The sequence below is a fragment of the Pituophis catenifer genome, unplaced genomic scaffold (genome assembly GCF_029215685.1).
Source record: "Pituophis catenifer annectens isolate HBS135680 unplaced genomic scaffold, rPitCat1.0.hap2 SCAF_11, whole genome shotgun sequence".
Lineage (NCBI taxonomy): Eukaryota > Metazoa > Chordata > Lepidosauria > Squamata > Colubridae > Pituophis > Pituophis catenifer.
Genome location: NW_027256891.1, coordinates 24,086,127 through 24,110,315, shown reverse-complemented (window position 1 = coordinate 24,110,315; position 24,189 = coordinate 24,086,127). Strand labels below are relative to the sequence as shown.

Sequence of the window (24,189 nt, the reverse complement as noted above, 5' to 3'; positions counted from 1 at the left end):
TCTACAAATCTTAAAGGTGCCAAGGTTGAATAACACCGGGATAGCTTTTCTCTTATTTCAAAGAAAAGAAATCTGTTTTTTTTTATTTCCCAGCACAACTCCGATGAATCTCCCACTGGGTGTCAGGATAGGGCTGCCTCTTCAATCAGCAGGACTGAAATCCATAAACCACCCTGCATTCATTCTTGGCCATTTTGCAGATTTGTCGTTTGGCTGTCTCTCCGTTCTCCACACCCTGTTTTAAAGAATTAATTTCATGCACTCCGACTTTCTCGAAACGAACAGCAGAGAAATTTTGCTTCGGCTACAGGGCTGAACTTTCCATCATCTCTAGCGATGAACAATGATGGGCTTTGTAGGGATTCCAATTCGCAGAGTCATTTGGGTCAAATAAATAAATTTGCCGGTTTGGGAAATGCACGGCGCCGTCCATCCGACAGTTTGACCAAGGCGTCCAATTTTTGAGGAGCTGAAGTTAATTCCCAGATCACCAAAAGGCTATTTTTAACAAGCAATTCGCTCAAAGAGAGCATGAGAAGAAAGCTATTTCTTCTTTAAAAAAAATAGGCCACGGTTAAATCTCCCACCATCATTTCAAAAACAAGCGAGGATCCAGGGCACTTTTGATCACCCTTCAGCAGGGATCTCTCCAAACTCGGCAACAACTTTTAAGACGTGTGGACTTCAACTCCCAGAATGCCCCAGTCAGCCATGGGCGTCGGAAGTCCACATGTTTTAAAAGTGGTCAAATTTTGAGCCCCCCCCAGCTCAAGAGTGATGGACGCAAGGCTCCCGGTACAGAAGGGAAACTGAGGAAAGGTCCGGTGTGCCGGTTTGCTTCTTCCAAAGATTTGTGGGTAGTTCAAGGTGGCTGCATCCTCTTCCCCCTTCTCCTTGGTCTTCACGGTGAATAAGGGGGCGGCTTTTCGGAAGGTGGAAAATACGGTGGGGAGTAACGAGGTGGGGCACCAGTTGGGGACCAGACCAAGCTCGGCGAGGGCGGTAACGAGAGCAGATCCTCCGGCAGGCCGGATGGGCTGGAGGTTGCAAAGAGGCTGGAATGCTACAAGGGGAACAGAAGAGAGAGAGAAAAAAATTAAATAACAGAGATAGAAGGGACCTTTGAAGTTTTCTAGTCCAACCGCCTGCTCAAGCAGGAAACCTCATACCATTTATATGTACACTGAGAGCTTATGCACCGGAGACAAATTCCTTGTTTGTCCAATCATACTTGGTCAATAAAGAATCATGTTCTCTTCTGCTCTGCTCTGCTCTGCTCTGCTCTGCTCTGGTTTGGTTCTTCTCTGCTCTGGTTCTGTTCTGTTCTGCTCTGGTTTAGTTTGGTTCTTCTCTTCCCTGCTCCTGTTCTGTTCTGTTCTGTTCTGTTCTGCTCTGCTCTGCTACTGTTCTGTACTGCTCTGGTTCTGCTCTGTTCTGTTCTGTTCTGTTCTGCTGTGGTTCTGTTCAGTTCTGTTTGGTTCTTCTCTGCTCCTGTCCTGTCCTGTCCTGTCCTGTCCTGTCCTGCCCTGCCCTGCCCTGCCCTGCCCTGCCCTGCCCTGCCCTGCCCTGCTCTGTTCTGCTCTGCTCCTGTTCTGTTCTGTTCTGTTCTGTTCTATTTCTATTATTTCTATTATTTCTATTTCTATTGGAATAAAATAAAATATAATGTTAAGTGAATTTGTCTTCCCCACTGACTTTGCTCATCCGAATCGGAATCACGTCACACCACCGCCCCAGGCCATTGCAACTGTCATAAGTACATGTCAGTTGCCAAACTTCTGAATGTTGATCACGCGACCATGGGGATGTTGCAACAAAGTCAACAGCAGCCAGTGGGCACCTTTTCCAGGGCCGTTGTAACTTCAAGGGTTTCCTTGAAAGAAAAAGAGCTTTCACTGGAAGAGAATTTGCTCCCTGATGGATGGGGCTGAAGACCAAGGTTGCCCGGGGTACCGTACCTGGAAGTCGTACGCTGAATACGGCGGCAGGTGAGGCGTGCTGTGATAGGTGTTATACGAGGTCACCTGGGGTCGTGAGTAATAGGACACAGCGGGCCGGGTGTTTTCAACCGTGCAGGTAAGAGTCGGGTGAGCGGGAATCTGAAAACAAGAGCGGAGAAAACTATATGATCTGATCGGAAGATTGGAAGGCCAGAATTCCCCAGCCATATTATGGCAGACCCTTGATCTGCTTCCTACATCTCCTACTTCGTATTTGAGTTTTGCTTCCTTTCCATCACTTCCTACCTCGTTTGATGGCTTGTCTTCGGGTTCATGCTTGAGAATTATGCTGGCTGGGGAATTTTGGGAGTTGAAGTCCACATGTTCTTTCTTTTCATCACTCCTTACTTCATTTCATTGGAGTTTATGCTCGGAGTAAGTCCTCCAGATCCTAAAGACTGGTCACCCTCCCCCCTTAGCTGCATGCTTCCCTTCAAAACTGCAACAATTGGCTTAACAACTGTGGCCAAAAAAGGTCATAAAATGAGGCACAGCTCACTTAACAACTGTCTTCCTTAGCAACAGAAATGTTGGACTAAATTGTGATCATAAGTCGAGGACCATCTGTCCACCTTAACAGCATTCGGACTTACCATATCTTTAAAACCACCCAGGACGGCCGCCGTGATGATGCCTAAAACCAAACCCAAGATATTCAACACTGTTGCCGACCACAACAAATGATAGAGATGGACGATATCTTGGCAACTGTTGACATCGATGAATTCATAATAGCCACCGGAAATCTCCTTCCTTTTGGACAGAAAGAAGCAAATGTTCTCAACGGTATCAAAGCTAAACTTCCCAGCCTCCTAGATTTAAAAAAAAAACTATGACAGAAAAGATTATAAAATCGAGCCAGTGACATGGGTGACTTGATTTACAACTGTGAGGGGAAGGCCCCATCACGGTCGTAACTCGAGAACGATATGTGTAAGATTGGGAATCTAGATGAATATCTAGGAGCCTGGATAGCTCAGCAGACTAATGCATTGTAATTTAACTCCAGCTGTCTGCAATTAGTAAGTTCGAATCTCGCCAAGGCTCAAGGTTGACTCAGCCTTCCATCCTTTCTAAGGTAGGTAAATTGAGGACCCAGTTTGTGGGGGCAATAAGTTGACTTTGTAAAATATACAAAAGGATGAAGGCTATTGCTTAACGCATTGTAAGCCGCCCTGAGTCTCCGGAGAAGGGCGGCATATAAATCAAATTAAAAAAAAATAATAATAAGACTTCAAGAGGGCCCAAATGACCATTTTGGGGGCATCAGCTAACCAAGTTTGCTTGTGGAGGAGGACCTGGCATTTATGATTTGGTTGTGGCCTGTCGGCTGCCAGCCCCTCCAGAAGCCGAATCGGAGGAGGTGGAGGAGGCGTGGGAGTCTGGGTCAGCATCAAGGCAACCTGAGAGCTCTGAGAGGGAAGAGGGAGTGGAGCTGGCAGAGAGGGAGAGACAGAGGCGGAGCCTGGACTGTCCATCAGCCCTCAGATGGAGAATCAACAGCTCCCAGATCTGGAGGAGGCTGATGAGGAAGAGGAGGAACAGCTGGGTCCAGTGCCTGACACACACGGATGTACAGAAGGCAGAGGAGAGGAGAGCAGTGGAAATCTATGGGCAGATCCTTGTGTTGGAAGAGCCACCACTGCTAGCAAAACCCCACTCCTAGCTCTGGGGATAAAAGGCAGAGGGCGGAGATGAATAGATGTGGCAGACAACTATTCATCTTCCCGCCAGATGGACTTCTTAGCCTGCAATGAGATAAACTTTTTGCCGGGGCTGCCAGCGCTCCTAATAAAGGAATCATTGCTTCAACTACAGAGGTTTTGTCGTGTTTGGGGAGCTCGGTCAAAACACTTTGGCTATCAAAACCAGATCTGAAAGGACAAGAGAGAGACATGCAGTGGAGGATACAATCCCTGATTTTCCAGCATGAAACCCAATCAGAAATGGCCTTTCTCTCCTTGAGAGACTACAAAACTGTCTCAGCTTGAGAGCCGCCATGACAAGTTATTGGTGATGTTACAGAGCCGTCTGCGCCACTCACCTTCCGCAGTGGTACAAGTCGCAACAAAAGCAGGTGTTGGTTCTGATTTTTGGAACGCAGGAACTCCGAGGCTGCGGGTGGCAAACGGTCTGCGGGAAAGACAGAAGCAGTGAAGAGGCCCTTCTTGGGGCATGCAGAATAACAAGAGTTGGAAGAGACATTGGACTCCCTTCTAGCAGGAGATCCTCTACCATTTCAGACAAGTGGCTGTCTAGTCTCTTCTTAAAAACCTCCAGTGATGGAGCACCCACAACTTCTGGAGATGTTCCACTGGTTAATTGTTCTCCCTGTCAGGAAATTTCTCCTTAGTTCTAGGTTGCTTCTCTCCTTGATGAGTTTCCACCCATTGCTTCTTCTCCTGCCCTCAGGTGCTTTGGAGAATAGCTTGACTCCCTCTTCTTTGTGGAAGCCCCTGAGATATTGGAATATTGCTATCATGTCTCCCCTAGTCCTTCTTTTCATTAAACTAGACATACCCAGTTCCTGCAACCGTTCTTCATATACTATTTTAGCCTCCAGTCCTCTAATAGTCTTTGTTCCTCTTCTCTGCACTCTTTCTAAGATAATATTATAAGGATAGGATTATAAAATAACAGAGTTGGAAGAGACTTTGGAGATTTCTATTCCAACACTCTGCTCAAAGCAGGGGACGCTATACCATTTCAGACCAATTTTTCTTGAAAACCTTTAATGATGGAGCATCCACAACTTCTGGAGATGTTGCACTGGTTAATTGTTCTGACTGTCAGGAAATTTCTCCTTAGTTCTAGGTTGCTTCTCTCCTTGATGAGTTTGGAATGGAATGGAATGGAATGGAATGGAATGGAATGGAATGGAATAAAATAAAATAAAATAAAATAAAATAAAATAAAATAATAAAATAAAATAAAATAATAAAATAAAATAAAATAAAATAAAATAAAATAAATAAAATAAAATAAAATAAAATAAAATAAAATAATAAAATAAAATAAAATAAAATAAAATAAAATAAAATAAAATAATAAAATAAAATAATAAAATAAAATAAAATAAAATAATAAAATAAAATAAAATAAAATAATAAAATAAAATAAAATAAAATAAAATAAAATAAAATAAAATAAAATAAATAAAATAAAATAAAATAAAATAATAAAATAAAATAAAATAAAATAAAATAAAATAAAATAAAATAAAATAATAAAATAAAATAATAAAATAAAATAAAATAAAATAATAAAATAAAATAAAATAAAATAAAATAAAATAAAATAAAATAATAAAATAAAATAAAATAAAATAATAAAATAAAAGAATAAAATAAAAGAATAGAATAGAATAGAATAGAATAGAATAAAATAATAAAATAAAATAAAATAAAATAAAATAAAATAATAAAATTAAAAAAAATCAAATCAAATCACAGCTACATTTCTAAAGGAAGAGGAAGATTTGGCTCTGGAAGGGAAAAGAAATCAGTCTGACTTACTTTGGGCTGCGTGGTACTTTTGGCATAGTAGTGACAACGTCCTGCATAAAGTGGCCTCAAGTCCTGTAAAAAGAAAAGTTTAACCCCCAGCTTTTTAAAACAGTTCAAACGGCCATAGTGTAAAATTAAAAGTAGTAACCAATACAGGTCGTCCTTGATTTACAACAATTACATTTAGCGACCGTTCAAAGTTACAGCGGCAGTGAAAAGAGTGACTTACGACCAGTTTTCACACTTAACGACCATTGCGGTACCCCCATGGTCACATGGTTAAAATTTGGGCGCTTGGAAACTGGCATGTACTTACGACAGTTGTAGTATCCTGCGGTCACGCGATTCCCTTTCGCGACCTTCTGACAAGCAAAGTCAACGGGGAAGTCACAATTCACTTAATGACCTTGTGACTAAGAACGGCAGTGATTCACTTAACAACCGTTGCAAGAAAGGTCGTAAAGAAAACTGCCTTGCTTAGCAACAGAAATTTTGGGCTGGTGAATCACACATTTGTTAAGTGAGTCTGGCTCCCCCCTCCCCACCATTAACTTTACTTGTCAGGAGGTCACAAACGGCGATCAGGTAACGGGGTGGACTTCAAAAACTTTAGCAAGAGGTTCTCTGTCTGGTTGCTGGGTGGGTGTGGCCATGGTGGGCGTGGCCTAGTCGGCCTCCTGCACTATGGCGGGAGGAGTGTTTTTGCCCTCCCCGGGCTCCGGAGGCTTTCCTCAAGCCTCCAGGAGGGCGAAAATGGCCTCCCCAGGCACCAGAGGCCTTCCCAAACTTCCAGTAGGCCTGTTTTTCGCCCTCCCTCAGCCTCCGCGTGCGCCCTGCACTTACCTGCATCCAAGCACCAGACCGCGTGGGGACTCCTGGGAGGGGCAGGGTGGGTGGGGCCAGCCAGGAGTGGGATTTGGGGGTTCTCCGAACTGCACAGAATCTTAGCTAGAAGTTCTCCCGAACCCCTGCGAACCCCCAGCAGCCCACCTCTGAAGTAACCCTGGGACAACGCAACTATCATCCATCAATCTGTGCCGGTGCCCGAGCACCCGAATTCGGATCACGAGACCTTGGGGGGAGGGGGGGAGGAACACTGCGAAAACCGGCCGTCGTGAAGCCGAGGACTCCCCGCGCCCGACTCCGTGCAGGCAAGGCTGGGCGTTTGCCAACTTCCCGCCCTCTGGATCCCTAGTACTCACGATATGCCTGGCAGCAAAGACGCCGTCCACAATCGCGCAGCAGAAGGCAGCGATGACCCCGAAACTGATGAAGACGATGGAGGCGACCAGCTGGGGAGGACAAGGAGAAAGTGGTCAATTTCAAAGGGGCTGGCTGGTGCGTCATTTCAAGCGGGCAGCCTTTCTTCTGCCTCCTGGCAACACCCCGAGAGCTATTTTAAGCACCCACCAGCATTCCCTTCTGCAGGACGCCAGCAAGATATTTGGAACACCGCTCTGTTTACACACATCGAGGGTAACGCGTACGTAGGTACGCCTAGACTTACAACAGTTCATTTAGTGACCATTCAGAGCGACAGAGCATAAACTCAGCGCCAACAAATATTTCGATAACTTTTATCCCAGCATCTACTGCAGAGGTCTTCAAACTTGGCAGCTTTAAGACTTGTGGACTTCAACTCCCAGAATTCTCCAGCCAGCCAGCTGGCTGGCTGGAGAATTCTGGGAGTTGAAGTCCACAAATCTTAAAGCTGCCAAGTTTGAAGACTTCTGATCTACGGGAACAACGAAAGATCAGTTTGGTCTGCCATTTGTCAAAAATGGTATAGGGTCTCCTGCTTAGGTGGGGGTGGGGAGGGTTGGACTAGATGACCTACAAGGTCCCGTCCAACTCTGTTAATCTGTATTTCTGGGCCACATACGATGCAATCATTACAAAATATTGAAGTTTTCTCCTGGTCAGCTGAGTTGAGTCAGTTTTAGGGAAAAAAAAAAATAGGGATCAAGAATTATGGGGAAGCTCAGAGCTAAATATGTATACAGGTAGTCCTGGATTTACAATGGTTCATTTAGTGACCATTCAGTTATAACTGCACTGAACATAAACTCGTATCAAATTCAGATGCTTGGCAGTTGACTCATACTTATGACCGTTGCTGTGTCCCAAGGTCACATGATCATCTTTTGCGACCTTCTGATAAGCAGAGTCGATGGGGAAGCCCGGTTTCACTTAACAACTAGGTTACTAACTTAACAACTGCAGTGATTCACTTAACAACAGAGGCAAGAAAGGTCGTAAAACGGGGCAAAACCCAATGAACGAATGTCTCACTTAACAACAGAAATGTTGGGCTCACTTTTTGTGGTCATATGTCGAGGACTAGCTGTATTTTAAGGCTGACCTATTCTGAAATGCAATAACCTTCCGCGGTGGTAGAAGATATACAAAGCTTGCAAAAGATTCTTGACTCGGTCCCTTCAGTCGTGGGTTGCCCCCGGTTCAGACCGGTTCGCAAGAACCGGTAGTAAAACTGGCGAGAGGCCCCGCCCACCACCCCAGATTTCGTCTTCAGTGATCTGCGCATGCGCAGAAGCAAGGAATACACGCACGGACACACGCCCAACACACAAATAGGATTAACTGGGAGGATGTGGTTGGGGGAGACCCTCTCTGGAGGCCAGCAATGTCAGCCAACTGGAACAAGCTGCTTGGAGAACAGAGTGGTATAACTGACTGTAATATGAAGGACCTTCAATCATCTAAAGATGATAATAACAGAGGTGGTTTCACCATGGACCCAATCTGTCCCTAGACAGACGTTCTCTGGTTGCTGATGGATATAGGTAAAGGTTCCCCTCGCACATATGTGCTAGTCGTTCCCGACTCTAGGGGGCGGTGCTCATCTCCATTTCAAAGCCGAAGAGCCAGCGCTGTCCAAAGACGTCTCTGTGGTCATGTGGCCGGCATGACTCAATGCCAAAGGCGCACGGAACACTGTTCCCTTCCCGCCAAAGGTGGTCCCTATTTTTCTACTTGCATTTTTTACGTGCTTTCAAACTGCTCGGTTAGCAGAAGCTGGGACAAGTCACGGGAGCTCACCCCATTACGCGGCACTAGGGATTCGAACCGCCGAGCTGCCGACCTTTCGATCGACAAGCTCAGCATCTCAGCCACTAAGCCACCGCGTCCCTGCTGATGGATATAAAACACCTCAATTCTGGGTGGTGGGCTTCAAAAATTTTAGCAAGGGGTTGTCTGCCCGGTTGCTGGATGGGTGTGGCCATGGTCGGCCTCCTGCACCAGGATGGGGGAGGGGGTTGTTTTTGCCCTCCCTGGGCTCCAGCAGCTTTCCTCGAGCCTCCAGGAGGGCAAAAATGGCCTCTCCAGGCTTCGGAGGCCTTCTGAACTTCTGGTAGGCCCATTTTTCGCCCACTCCGAGCCTCCGCGCACACCCTGCACTTACCTGCATCTAAAACAGGCAGTATGGGGACTCCCGGGAGGGGCGCAGCGGGGTGCGAAGGGCCAGCCAAGAGTGGGAATTGGGGGTTCTCTAAACTGCACAAAATCTTAGCTAGAGGTTCTCCCGAACCCCTACAAACCCCCAGCAGCTCACCCCTGCTTAAATACCTTAGGCCTGGCTTTATTTATTTAATACCTTAAATACCTTAGGCATGGCTTTCTATGAAAAGTTCTTGTCTCATCTTTTGTTGGCTTTTTCTCATCCTACCTATCTTCTGGAATTGTCAAGCTTTGTGGACTTCATGTCTTGCTTGCCTACGGTCTCTTATCATTTGGGTGAAAAGGCAATTAGTTTACCGCAAGGAAGCATCTACTAACAATTCGAAGAGCCTCACCACTTCCTTAGTTCCTGCTACCACGGTTCCTACTATCCTTGTACTTACCAGGTACTACCAACCTGTTCTGAGACATGGAGACAGAACACAAAGGAGTAGAACGCTGGAAGAACAGCTGAGAATGCAACACGGAACGGAACAATAGAGATGTGTTCATCCCAACATCACTTCCTGGTCAACTGGTCACTTAGGGAATCCGGCTGCCTGGCCACACCTCATTGGCCTCCTGGACAATTGCTGTTCCACCTGTCTTACTACCCCGATGGTCCAACCCAAGGTATTTCTGTTTCCATTTTTATTTTCCCCCTTTTTCCGTGATGAAACATGGTTTAAACGACGTCTTAGAATTGCGTTCAGAAAGAGAGAAGAGAGGGAGAAAGTGAAAGCTGTTGAAGTGGGTTTGTTGTTTCATGGTGGTTTATTAGATATCGTGGTATTTTATCCCATAGCACTGTTTTGAGACAGTCCAGAGAGGGCAAAAAAAGCCACGTAATTGTTTGGGGTTGACTCCTGGCGCTCCGTTTTTCAGCTCAAGGGGGAGCCCCCCCCTCAAAGTAGCTTTGGCCATTCGAATGAAGCCCAAAGATGGAGCCTATCTAGGTTAGATGGATCTGCTTTCTTTTTTTTCTCTCAGGGTAAAAACTACAGGCCGTCTTCTCTACGTTCACGGCAGTTGATGACATAATTCAGATTCTAGGTTCTTCCTTCCGGTGGGGGGATGGGGTGTCAATGGGTAGATTGAGGACTCGGCTGATTAAAAAGAGGTCAATCCACAGAAGCAACTCTTGAGTTGATGAACCAATAGATAAAGATCCTACCTGCACCGCCTTCCTCCCTAAACTGGACCCGGGAGAGTAGCCATGGGAAATGGCCTAAATGGTTCCAGCCAAGAGATGCAGACTTCAGATACAATTGAGCTCAAGATCTGGGATGCCAGAATTTCCCTTCTTCAGATGAAGAAATCTACTCCCAACCCCCAGAGAAGACATAACATCCAGCTCCTCACTGATCATCTGGATGAACTTCTCTGGCCCATAGATTTCTTTTCTTTTCTTAATTTTTTAAAATACTTTTTTTCTATAACATCCATAAGTGCTTAGTGAACAAAGTATTGTCCGGGTCAAATTATTTTACACATAATAAAGATACTAATAATACTATTTGCACATGCATAATAATAATAATAATAATAATAATAATAATCTATCAATTTCTAATGTTTACATATACTTATTATTAATAATGTATTATATCAGTATGCTCAGTAATATTTTCCCGATTTCTAATTTCTATCTCTATTTTCTAATCATGAATAAAACAAGTCCCATATTAAAAAAGTATTCTGTTAATCTATCCATCATCTCTTGCCCTTTTTAGTATTTCAACTCTTACTGACCTTTTAGCAAATCTCACCTGCTCTTCCCCTGGCTGGAACCTTACGTCCTTTTACATCACTCATGTTTAATCTAAGTCAGTGTTGGCGAACCTTTTCGGCACTGAGTGCCAAAACAGGAGTGCATGCGTGCCGGAAACCAGTGCACATGTGAGGGGATGATTTTCCAGTTTCCAGTGCGCAGATGCACACCTGTCAGCTGGTCTTTGCGTGTGTGCGCATATATGCCAGTAACCGGAAAACCAGCTGGCTGGCGCACTGGAACCCGAAAAAGCAACGGGTGATGGCTCGCGTGCCTGGAGAGATGACTCTGCACGCCACTTCCGGCACACATGCCATAGATTCACCATCACGGATCTAAGTGTTTCATCTGCCTCTACATCTACCGTATTTTTCGGAGTATAAGACGCACCGGAGTATAAGACGCACTTTAGTTTTTGGGGAGGAAATTTTAAAGAGGTTAGGAAGAAGCACAGCGTTATCCTGTGGTAAGATGGGCGGCTAATAAATTTAATAAATAAAAATCAAATAAATAATGGAAGTACTGTACATGGCACAAGAGCCAGATCCAACTTCCTCGTCTTCCAGTTGAGTCAATCAAGTGGTAGAAAGATCTCGATTTAAGAGACCAGAAAGCTGTTGCCCACCTGAGTTAACAGGTACCAAGTCAGATGTACTAATGCTCTGATTTAGTAGATAAGACACTTCCTAAGCTCTCTACTACAAGACTTAATGACAGAGGTTATACTATCTGACAGAACAATTAACCAGTGGAACAAGTTGCCTCCAGAAGTTGTGGATGCTCCACACTGGAGGCTTTTAAGAAGGAATTGGACAACCATTTGTCTATAATAGTATGGGGCAATGATGGCGAACTGTTTCGGCCCCAAGTGCCAAAAAGGGAGCATGCACGCACATCTGGGCCACAACCCGGAAGAGGAGCTGCCCAGGATGCATGCGCGAGCCCGAAAACGAACTTCCGGTTTCAACTACTGAACTTCCGGTTTCAGCCAGCTACTTTTCCGGGTTTCTGGGGTGCATGCGCACATAGCGATCAGCTGGCGGGCGCGCATGCTCACGTAGGAAAACATAAGACCAGCTCTTCCAGTTTCTGGCACTGCCGCATGCAAAAATATTCTGAATGCAACCTATCCCCAAGTAAAATTGAGACAAAAAAGTCTGGTGGCTGGATCAGACCAAGGACCCAACTATTTCACCCTCCACGTGTATCTTTTCATACCCTACACCAGGGATCAGCAATCTGTGGCTCTGGAGCCGCATGTGGCTCTTTCACCAATCTGCTGTGGCTCCCTGTCACTCAAAATATGTGTTACAACCGCCAATGTGCGAAACCCGCCGGCACGTGATTTATTGAGCTTTTCAACCCCGGTAGGCCAACCATGGATAAATCCAAGAAAAGTTTCAGAAGGAAACAAAATATTTAATTCAACTACATATGCTAGTTTTGTGGCCGCTCAAGAAATAGCCAGGCACGGGAAGGGTTTTTGTGGCTCCCGGTGTTTTCTTTTCTGTGGGAAACGGGTCCAAATGGCTCTTTGAGTGTTTAAGGTTGCAGACCCCTGCCCTACACAATCCTTTCTCCAGGAGGTCTGAGTTTGACTTCCCCTTCAATTCCCAGCGAAGACAATTAAGCCGAAAAGTTCTCTGAAGACTTAGGGTTAACTCTCTGACTCATCCCCTCCTCTATCAGGAATCAAGTGGCATTCTTCATAAGAACATCCTTTCAAAAATAGGCACAGTTTGAAATATCTGGCCACGGTTGATCTCAGCCAAGAAGGCCCACCGTCCGTTTATAGAGGAGAAATCAGAAATAGTTGGAAGAAGTCACGAATGCCAGTTCATTAACTAGTTCAACAGCCCTCATTAGCTTCCGGTTTGTTAAAAATACAGTTTTAATCCACGGGTGTATATTAATGCATGGTGGCTTAATTGGGCTAACGTCTCAATCTCTGTTTTGACTTTAAAAAAAAAAAGGACAGAGAAGGAGTCATTCTGAGCTCACTGGTCAACTGAGATGAGCACTCTGATGGAACAAGGAGGGGTTGTAACCCAATCTTACTTCCTGCTTAACTTAACTGCTTAACTTCCTTGCTCCTGCCTCAAGCTAGCTTCTGGGTTCTGCAAGAACAGGGGCAAACACTGAGCTGTAGCTGAAATATTGGGCCGACACTAGGTGCGTTGGAGTTCACGTGATTCATAGATGAAAAGAGTTGGAAGGGACCTTGCAGGTCATCTAGTCCAACCCCACCATCCCCGACAAATGGCAGTCCAATCTCCTGTTGAAAGCCTCCAGTGATGAAGCTCCCACAACGTCCGAAGGCAACTTCTGTTCCATCGGTTGATTGTTCTCACTGTCAGAAAATTTCTCCTTTATTTCCAGGTTAAATCTCCCCTTGATCACTTTCCATCCATTCTTCCTTATCTGGCCTTCAGGTGCCTTGGAAAATAGCTTGACCCCCTCCTCTCTGTGGCAGCCCCTCAAATATTGGAAGACTGGTATCATGTCTCCCCTGGTCCTTCTCTTCACTAGATTAGCCATGCCCAGTTCCCGCAACCGTTCTTCGTATGTTTTATCCTCCAGTCCCCTAATCATCCTGGTGGCTCTTCTCTGCACTTTTTCTAGAGTCTCAACATCTTTTTTTATAGTGTCCAGTCTCTTCTTGAAAGCCTCCAGTGATGAAGCTCTCACAACTTCTGAAGGCAACTTCTGTTCCATCGATAGATTGCTCTCACTGTCAGAAAATTTCTCCTTATTTCTAGGTTGAATCTCTCCTTGATCAGTTTCCATCCATTATTCCTTGTCTGGCCTTTGGGTGCTTTGGAAAATAGCTTGACCCCCCACTCCTCTCTGTAGCAGCCCCTCAAATACTGGAAGACTGCTATCCTGTCTCCCCTGGTCCTTCTCTTCACTAGACTAGCCAGTCCTAGTTCCTGCAACCATTCCATCGTATGTTTTAGTCTCCAGTGAAGGCTGGATTAGTTCAGGACCTTCCCTCAACACACATAATTCAGTTTTGAGATGGTCAGGCAGGTCACGATTCTAATTTTCAAGCGGATTAAGTTGTAATCCTGGCTTGTGACAGATGTCTACCGCTGAATTATAAATTCCTTTGATTAAGTGGAAGGGGGGGAAAAAAAAGCTTCTCTCCACACTACTGAACTTCCTGCTCGTCAAATTAAGCGATAAAAAAGAAAGAAAGAACAACCAGGCAGAATTGTCAGCTTCGAGAGCGAGGGAAGCGAAAGAAAATTCTGTTTAAAAAATTCTATTACATGAACAGAGAGAAATAACTTCACCAGCGGTGCGACTTACCATTTGTCTTTTATTTTCTATCAAATTGGATCCGATAATGCCAAGAAACGATCCAAAGCCCAGCTGAAAAGGGAAAAAGATTTTTCAAATTTTTTTTTTACATTCTGGCCTGGAAGTCAATGGCTTTTTTCCCCCCCTGCATAGTCAAATTTGGAAACAAGAGTAGGAAGGAGGAGCATAAACTCACGCAAAGAAAATATTTCTATGCCTTTATGCCAACATCTACGGGAACACGGACAGATCAGGCAATATACAATATATAATTATAAATATTTGACCTTACTAGTTTTCTCCTGGTCAGCTAAGACTCAGCCAGTTGAGTCAGTCTTAGGGGGGAAAAAATGGGGATCGATTAACAATTATGGGGAATCAAAGAGCTAAATATGTATACAGGTAGTCCTCAATTTACAAGTTCATTTAGTGACTGAAGTTACAACGGCACTGAAAACACTGACATACGACCGTTTTTCACACTTACGACCATTGCAGCATCCCCGTGGTCACGTGATCCAAATTCAGACGCTCAACAAATGACTCACATTTATGATGGTTACAGTGCCCTGGGGTCATTTTGCGACCTTTTGACAAGCAACGCTAATCGAATACAGAATAACAGAGTGGGAAGGAACCTTGTCAGTCATCTAGACCAACCCTTCCCCTCCGCCCAATGGGGAAGCCAGTTTCATTTTACAACCGTGTTACTCATTGAACACCGGCAGGAATTCGCTTAACAACAGTGGCAAGAAAGGTCATAACACGGGAAGAGTTTGCTTAAGAATAGTCTCATTTAGCGACATGAATTTTGGGCTCGTAAGGCCAGGACTAGCTGCATTAGAATTGATAGTAAATCTCTTCCCATGATCCCAATTTCTTTGTCCTTTGGCTGTTCCAAAACTTCAATCATTCCCTTCCTGATTTTACGTTGAAGATGGCTCATCCTTACAAAAGAATGGAGGAAATGTCCTATTAGCAGATGTCCTATTAACACAGCCATTTTCTCTGCCTGAAAGAAACGTTGCTATTCTGGGCATCATGTTACTCCAGAGGTGGTATTCAGCCAGTTCAGACTGGTTCGCCCGAACCGGTAGCGGAAATCGGGAAAGCAGAAACCCACCCACTCCGGCTCTATGCCATCCTATTTAGGCATGTTTTTGATGCCTAAATCAAATGCACGGAAGGGGCGCACGCGCGAGCAAAGCACATGCACGAAAGGCCGAGTGCATGTACGGAAGGCAGACGTGTCACGCAAACCAGCCACGCATCTGCATAAAGCGAGCATGCATGTGTGTGGTGAACTGGTAGTAACATAATGTGAAACCCACCGCTGTGTTAATGGTAACAGTAACGGTTCCCCTTGCACATACAGTATGTGCTAGTCGTTCCCGACTCTAGGGGGCAGTGCTCATCTCCGTTTCAAAATCGAAGAGCCAACGCTTCCCCAAGACGTCTCCGTGATCTTGTGGCTGGCATGACTCAACGCCAAAGGCACACGGAATGCTGTTACCTTCCCACCAAAGTGGTCCCTATTTTTTTCTACTTGCGTTTTTACGTGCTTTCGAAGTGCTAGGTTGGCAGAAGCTGGGACAAGGAACGGGAGCTCACCCCATTACGCAGCACTAGGGATTCGAACCGCTGAACGGCTGTCCTTTCGATCAACAAGCTCAGCGTCTTAGCCACTGAGCCACCGTGTCCCTTACACCACTGTGTTACCATCATTAATGGCTCGTAAGTGTTTCAAAGAAAGACTCCGGGTTTTTTCCCCTCCCGTCCAGGAATTCTATACTTACAATAGCTCCCGGGTAGTAACCCCCAACGGTCACGTTTTGAGTTCGTGTGGTCGCCGCGAGGCCTACGGTGAGAATTAGGAGCGAGACGATGAGGAGGCTCACAGTGACATAGACGGAATTTCGCTTCCTTCTGTTGAAAGACCCTAGAAAGAGACACAGAGGGATAACAATAAAAGGACAGGCCTGTTCTGTCAACTAGTCCAGGGGTCCCCAACCTTTCGGACCTCAGGGACCACTAAATCCATAATTTTAAATCCCACGGACCACTAATATGAACTCCTTAATGACTGGCTGGATGGGCATGGCTAGGTGGTCATGTGACTGGGTGGGCATGGCCAACTTGATGTCACTCACGTAGAGGGATGCCTCGCCAGCCTCTACTCACCCCTTCCCTCCCACCCAATCCTCGCCTCCCTGCCTGGGCTCCTTAGGCCCTCAACAGGAAGAAGTTGCTGGAGCTAAGCAGCCACCATGAAAAAGAGTTGGCAAAATAGCTGACTCAGTTCAAATTGGATCTGACTGAAAAGGAGGTTCAGCAGAAGCACCTCACTGAGGACTACGAGCATAGGCTTTCCAAGCAGAGGTAAGACCTGTAAGGCCAGGTACTGGCGCCTGGAGGCTCAGTGGGCTGAGATGGTCAGCCAGTTCCAGGCCATGGAACTGGGTCATAAAGGAAGACTTCTGAACATATTACATGTTCGTACACAATGTTAACATCCAATTAATGATTTCCAGTGTTCTCCACTCTAGTTAGTAGGATCATCTTCAGATCTTGGGCCAGAGAGAGAAGTTTACGTTCACCTGCTATTTTTTACCTGGATTACAAGGAAGACCTTCGACATCGAAAATCAACGTTCTACCAACAAAAGACCTTCGACATCCAAAATCAATGTTCTACCAACAAAAGACCTTCGACATCCAAAATCAATGTTCTACCAACAAAAGACCTTCAACATCCAAAATCAATGTTCTACCAACAAAAGACCTTCAACATCCAAAATCAATGTTCTACCAACAAAAGACCTTCAACATCCAAAATCAATGTTCTACCAACAAAAGGTGCTTTTTATGCTTTTATTCTTTTCCCCTCTTTGAAAAGGACAGCCTAGAGGTGATCAGAAGGAATCCTTGTTTTATACCACGTGATGGTTTAGTTGTCAGATCCAAGGAGATCAAAGTTCAAATCTATCTTCAACCTTGAGGAAGCTCTTTGGATGATTCTGGGCCAGACCTTCTCTCTCCGTCCAATTTAACTCACAAGGTTGTTGGTGTGGGGGAAAAACAAGAGTAGGTTGTGGAACTATATAGGTCACCTTGAGCTCCTGAAGGAAAGGCTGGCCATCGATCTAATAAATAAATTTAATGAATGACAGAACATCTACGGTAAATATTAAATCACAGAGTACAGTAGGTACATCTCCAGCTTCTTCAATTCAGATCTGTGCTGGCATCCTGGCTTTCTTCCCATTTTCAGATGCACCTTAAAACCACCTGAATTTGAATTTTTATATTCAACCTGGTCGGTTAGTTGCAACCGTTACCTGGAATTCTCCAGACCAACAGCCCCCAACTTTTTTGGCACCACGGTCCGGTTCCATGGAGAAAAGTTTTTCCATGGACTGGAGAGGGCGTGGTTTTGCATGCTGCCTGCATCCCGGGGAGGGGGCTTCGCTTGTTTGCACGGCCTGGTTACTACCATGCAACGGTCCAGTTCTGGTCCACAGACCGGGGATTGGGGGCCCCTGCTCCAGACTATTATTGCAAATGAGTAAACACTGCATGCCACACACCAAGCTTCTATCTGACACTGTCAGCATTCCAGTTTGTCACTTTCTTAACAAAAAAGTTGGAGTAGACATAGGGAAATCCATCATCATCATCATCATCATCATCATCATCATCATCATCATCATCTCCTTTTAACGACCCCATAATCCCTTGCGGGGTGGAGTCTGGGCAACTGAATGGAGCTAGCAGAGTGTTTACTGGCCAGATGCCCTTCCTGTCACCAATGTGGAGTTTTGTTTCAGAAGATATATTCTCAACGGGCCCGAGAGAGAGAAATATCTACCTCTACCTAGGATCGAACTCACAGCCCGCTGATTATGAGGCGAGAGCTCCACCTCTAGGCCACCGCACCGCTCGTAGGTGAAAAAAATCCACTTATGTTACCCCAAAATGAAGATTGTGGTTCTCAAAAGGTTTGGAGAACCGAATCTTCATTCACACACCTACAAAGCAGGGGCTGTGAGCTTGAGATGACTTTCTCTAGAACAGTGATGGCGAACCTTTTCGGCACTGAGTGCCCAAACTGGAACGCATGTGCGAGCGCGCACGTGCGCCGGAGATCTGAAGACCAGGTAGCAAGTGGGCGCATGTGTGCACCGGAAACCCAAACAACAGGCATGTGTGCGCTGGCCAGTTGGTTTGTGGGTTTCTGGCGCTCCTGCGCGTGCAAAGACCAGCTGGCATGCGCACACCAGAAACCAGAAGAGCAGCTGGGGATGGCTTGTGCGCCCACAGAGAGGGCTCTGTGTGCCACCTCTGGCACATGTGCCATAGGTTCGCCATCACAGCTCTAGAAGGTGAATGGTGGCCACATACTGTAGGACACCGACCCACAAGGTGGCCAACCGGGTTAGGTTCATCCCAGTGGTGGGATTCAGCCAGTTCGCACCTATTCGGGAGAACCGGTTGTTAACTTTCTAAGCAGTTCGGAGAACCGGTTGTTGGAAGAAATCTTATTTTGTTTTTTTCCACTTTATACAGGGCTAATCCTGTAAGGAAGGCAGGAAGGAAACATTCTGGCGGTGTTTCTAGCCTAATCTTCATTGCCCTGCTTATAGAAACTGCCTCTCTGGTTAATCCTTATTACATTGAAACAGCTAAGGCGAAGCACCCACCGACCTGAGTGACGCTGAGTTGGTCCCACCCACACGGTCACATGACCACCGAGCCACGCCTACCCATCTGGCCATTAGGGCAGAGAACTGGTTGTTAAATTATTTGAATCCCACCACTGGTTCATCCCCCGGAGAAACCGCAGAACAGGGGCGTGAGAAAGCGAAGGGACCAGACGACCAACTCATGAATTCTCTCTGAACCCAAAAGCAATGGCCAACTAGGGGGGGAGGGTCTTTTCTTCTTTTACCATCCCAAAAGGAAAACAAGGAAGGAGAGATCATTGGAAGTAACTGGATCCTAACTGGGAGGAAAGGAAAGAAGAACCCTGTTTCTGAAGGGGGGGGTAGTCACCTTTCATCCGGGTGCTTTCAATTTGGCTGGCCAGCTCCCTCCCCCTTTCTTTGAAATGCTTATCTTGTTTGGTACCATCCTGAATTTCCTAGGAAAGCTCCAAGGGGCGCAGAGGGGGCTTGCCCCCCATCATTTTCTCTCCCCCACCCACCCCACTGTGCAAGAGGTCCATTGCCTCACGCTTACTCCAGGAAACCCCTTCAAAGTTCAGGCTGGCTGCTCCAAATCCTCTCCCTATTTGGAGTGGGGAGGAGGGGAGGGAAGCGGGTCTCTTGGAAATTGGGGGAGGGGGGGAAGGAAGGAAGGGAAAGGAGAGAGGCTGAACTGGGGCCCTCCCTCGCCCTGCAGCCATCACCCCACCTCTCCAGCTGACCGGGATTGGGGGGACCCCAAGGCTGCTGCGCCCAGCCGGGACCTCTCCAATTACGCACGGCTCCCGGGCGCGCTCTTGCTCGCTTGGAAAGGGCCCCGCGGGGCTCGCCCCGTCCTCCTGCCCGGCCGTCCTTCTTGCCTCTGACCGCCCTGCCAAGCTACTCACCGACCGAGGTGGAGAGCGGGATCGCACTGGAGCGCGGCGGAGCCAAAGCTTGGCGCATGGCGGTGGCGGCGCGCCTCCTGCGCCCCCGGCCCGGTGGGGGGAGAGCCGCAAGGCGCACAGCTTTACCGGGCGCGGAGCATCCTCCCAGCACCTCTCCCCGGTCGGAACCGGCGGCTTGTGGCGCTTGCGCGAGGCGGGGAAGAGAGAGCCTGACGGAGGCAGCTGCGCATCCAGAGGCGAGGGGTGGGTGGCGGGTTTCCCAGCTGTTGCGCCGATTCGCGGCCGCGGGGTTGAGATGCGCCGGACTCCCAGCCTGGAAGAGCCTTGCGCCTCCTTCGATCCAGGGTGGGGTGGGGTGGGGGGCTTGGAAAGGGGGGACAGGTCCTTTTGGATTCTGCAGCGGTGGGAGATCCAAAGCCAAGCGGGTGGGGGAACCTTCCCAAGAGCCAGAATTGCGCCTGGAACGCAAACTGCAGGCACAGAAGCCCCAATTCCCAAAAAGGCAACGATCATAATAGATCTTGGCTCCGGCGATTGAAAATGGTCTCTGAGATGATGCATCAGTGGCCACGTTTCCTGGATTGAAACTCTCCGTTCAGCCAGGATGGTCGGCTTTGAGAAGATCCTTCAATCTGCCTTATTCGCCGGCCTTGCAGAGGGGACAGGCCAATCTTTCATTAAGAACATATTGATGATGATGATGATGATGATGATCGTCTATTTTGGCTGCTTCCTCCGCTAGGGAATATCTTAAAAACAGATTTGCCTCGCTGTCTTTTAATCTTTTTTTAAAAAAAAGGGTTTGGGGTTTGCAATAAATGGTCCTTCTGGCATATTTTCGGATAATTGAGCAGGTTTAATGTAAAGAGGATTTAAAAAAAAAAAAAGCTCTTCGTTTTTGACATGACTGATGGATGTTGAGGTTCAAGGTCCAGCCTAAACTACTTCTCAAATAATTTGAAGAGGAGGAATCAATTAGGAATGCACAAGGCTGCAGGTCTTTGCAAAAGGAATATCTTTTTAAAGGAATACACAAAATTCTTCATAAACAAGGAAAAAGTGACATCATGTAAGGCCAAAGGAAAGGTATTGCAGTAATTGTAGTTGGAAAAAGGCCTTCAGTGGGATAAGAACATCCAATTTTTCAATACAAATTCCAATATTTTCCAATAAGAAAAAAAAAAACCAGCATTTTTTTTCATAAAGCAGCTGTATTGGTTGAAAACTGTCTTGATAAAATCTGAAAATAAGCAGATTTGAAAGTATAGCTTGTCCCTTAAGTTCCTTTGATATGAATTCTTCCTCGTGAATACAGAATTGAGATCGAAAAGATTGTGGGCTCAGAATTTTAAAATTCAGGGGCTCTATTTCCTGGAGGAGATTTCTTGGCCCTATTTGAAGGCTCAAGGAACCTTTCAAAATAAAAATAAAAAGTCAGTTGTGTGAAGTTGAATCTCTCTCAGGATTAAATCCTTTCCTTGAGGGTCAGACGTAGCCAGGAGAGGGCAGAAGATAATTTAAAAAGAGGGGAAAACACCAGACATCTATCTAGTCGGTGTAACCTGATCATCCCAGAGCCAAAAATAGAAGCAGCTTTGGAAAACACATCTATCTGGCTATGTAGAGAGTGTTATTCCTCTTTTCAGTGTGGCCTCTTTCTGTAGGGCGGGTGGGGGTGCACAATTCATTTGAGATGATCTGTAGAATGCCCTGCTTCTAAGGTGGGATGGAGTCGGGGTGGAGTGATGGGAAAAATAGATAAATCATATTTGCAGGAGACCTGGGAGAAAGAGAGAGTGGCTGGATGGCTGGAGGTTCCAGCTGGAAGTCAGCGAAATAATTTGGATCGTTTTGCCAAATCTCAGATCTGGATTTCAATGGATTTAGGTTGTTGTTATTGTTGTTGTTGTTTTAGAATAGAATAGAATTCTTTATTGGCCAAGTGTGATTGGACACGCAAGGAATTTGTCTCCGGTGCATAAGCTCTCAGTGTACATTAAAAATACAAGTGATAAATCATTTCCCCCTATAGCGTCATTAGTTAGCCAATTTCCACTCATTTAACTGGTGATTTAATTGTTTAAAAAGAACGACTCAACTCTCTGAGCCTTATCATCTTCTTTTAATGACCCCATAATCCCTTGCGGGGTGGAGTTTAGGCAACTGAATGGAGCTGAGTGTTTACTGGCCGGATGCCCTTCCTATCGCCAATGTGGAGTTTTTTTCAGCAGATATATTCTCATTGTGCCCAGAGAGAGAAATATCTGTCTCTACCTAGGATCGAACTCACAGCCTCCTGATTGTGAGGCGAGAGCTCCATCTCTAGGCCACCACACCACTCAAACTCTCTGAGCCTTATGACCAGCTTAAACTTCCCAGAATGCTTTGGAGCAGTGTTTTTCATCCTCTGGACTTTGAAGATGTAAGGATTGGGAAATTCTGGGAATTGAAGCCCACACAATCTTCAAGGTGCAGAGATTAAGAGACACCGCTCTGGAGAAATGCCTACTATGTAGAGCAGTCTGGGAAAACTCTGCTCGTTCTTGGCTCATAGTTAGCGGCTATTGATGGAGAGTGAACAATTTTCTTTCAGGCTAAGAGCAGTTCACCCTTTTCCCTGGGGGTTGCCAGGAAGCAGGCTGAAAAGATCCATGATGCAGATTAAGTACAACAGGTCAAATTGGGGGAGTAGGGACCACGCTTGGAATGCTGCATCTAATTTTGGTCGCCATGATGTAAAAAAGATGTTGAGACTCTAGAAAGAGCGCAGAGAAGAGCAAACAAGAGGATTAGGGGACTGGAGGCTAAAACATATGAAGAACGGTTGCAGGAACTGGGTATGTCTAGTTTAATGAAAAGAAGGACCAGGGGAGACATGATAGCAGTCTTCCATTATCTCAGGGACTGCCAAAAAGAAGAGGGAATCAAGCTATTCTCCAAAGCACCTGAGGGTAGGACAAGAAGCAATGGGTGGAAACTCATCAAGGAGAGAAGCAACCTAGAACTAAGGAGAAATTTCCAGACAGTCAGAACAATTAACCAGTGGAACAAATTGCCTCCAGAAGTTGTGAATGCTCCAACACTGGAGGTTTTTAAGAAGAGATTGGACAAACATTTGAGGGTTTCCTCTTTCCTGCCTAAGCAGGGGGTTGGACTAGAAGACCTCAAAGATCCCTTCCAAGTCTGTTATTCTAGTTTAATTCTAATATCAATGACTTCAGAGGGCAAGGGACAAAATGTGCACCATGACAGACAGCCATGGATGGGGTGAGAACAACTGAACTGGTATTAATTTAAATTACATTAACCGTAAGATAACATTAGAGAACCTTTGAAACAACAGGTGCGTTTCTAATTTTCATAGCAGTTGGCTATGTTCAGGATATTTCAGGAAGGATGGATGGATGTTTCAGTCCTTAGGGATTTGTGATCTAAAAACGAAACATGAAAAATGAAACAAGCATGGTTGGCAGACGAATTCTGGGAGTTAAAAGTCCACAGGTATTAAAGTTGCCACGGTTGGACATCTCTGGTCTAAAGCTTGGCTCGGAGAACAGCTGTTAGTTAGGCTATTATCCAAAAAGCCAAAGCAAGGGGAGATACCAAGATGCATACCTTAGCATTGGATACCCCCAAACTGGGAGAAGATGAGGGCACATTTTGTGCCACCAGGAACCCATCCGGAGCACCAGAGGTGGTATTCAGCTGGTTCGCACCGGTTCAGGCGAACCGGTAGGGAAAATTTGACCTGGTTTGCTGAACTGGTAATGACGTCTGGCTGGCCACGCCCCTGCCCTAGTCGCCCGGTCGCCGCTCACTCGCCCTGCCTGCTCAATGCTTGCCCCACCCACCTGCTTGATGCTCACCCCGCCCATTCCAGGGAACACCCAACCTCGGCATTGTGCCACGAGGCCTCTGAGGTTCTTCAGATGATTCGCGGAACCTTAGACAGCTGGGAAACTGACCCCGCAGAATCCCATCCGCTCAGCCTGAATGAGCACAGAGGGATAAATATAGCCAAATCTGATTCCCTGAACTTTTGAGAGCAATCAAATCAAGTCTCCATGATCCCATCCACCCAACCGTGACTGACAGGAACACCTTTGCTCGTACAGTCTCTGCTCTCCATTCAAGTCCGACGGTGTCACAAACGGTCTAAAAACTGATCCCAGGCTTGCCTAGACCGAATCAGGATGGGTCTCTGCTCTCTTAGAAAAGTTCTTCTCCAGCAAACTCCTTAGTGTACCTCAATGGTCTTCGATGGACAGGCCCCCGAACTCTTATTTAGCCTTGAATTGCATGACGTCACTTGCCAGAGGAAAGCAATCCCCACCTTGACGGCTGGCCAACTGCATTTCTCCCCTGCCTTGGGCAACATTGAAAGAGCAACAGTCGTCACCTGGGACTGGCAGCAAAGAAGTCCCCGAGTTTCAACCGTCAGTTTTTGGGGTTATTCTCCCCACATTCCCAGCAGACGAGGCGAATCTGCTTTCTATACGTGAGTCTGGATGGTTTTCCTAAAGAAGTTCGGTTGAACTTTGCGGAGCCAGTAGAAGTGGCT

At 46.2% G+C, this 24,189-nt stretch overlaps 2 protein-coding genes across 4 annotated transcripts in view; one reads left to right on the top strand and one right to left on the bottom strand.

The window, feature by feature from the left end:
• Nucleotides 1–24,189, top strand: part of ATP1B4 (ATPase Na+/K+ transporting family member beta 4) — a 62,593-nt gene that overhangs the window by 21,977 nt on the left and 16,427 nt on the right. The window contains exon 1 of one of the 3 annotated variants that reach the window (XM_070951662.1): nt 9,537–9,598. The exons of 1 other annotated variant lie outside the window; for it this stretch is intronic. In XM_070951662.1, coding sequence (XP_070807763.1) covers nt 9,584–9,598 — 15 coding nt within the window. In that variant the 5' untranslated portion in view covers nt 9,537–9,583. Of the gene's footprint in view, nt 1–9,536; nt 9,599–23,716; nt 24,127–24,189 lie in introns of those variants that run through there. One more of the 3 variants, XM_070951661.1, reaches the window with a different exon arrangement.
• TMEM255A (transmembrane protein 255A) lies at nt 902–19,714 on the bottom strand. Its single transcript, XM_070951664.1, has 9 exons — nt 19,629–19,714; nt 15,836–15,978; nt 14,049–14,111; nt 6,709–6,798; nt 5,516–5,578; nt 4,045–4,133; nt 2,594–2,753; nt 1,959–2,099; nt 902–1,063 (listed from the first exon to the last, which is right to left on the bottom strand). The coding sequence occupies exons 1-9, from the start codon at nt 19,684–19,686 to the stop codon at nt 902–904; spliced, it is 969 nt and encodes a 322-aa protein (XP_070807765.1). The 5' UTR covers nt 19,687–19,714.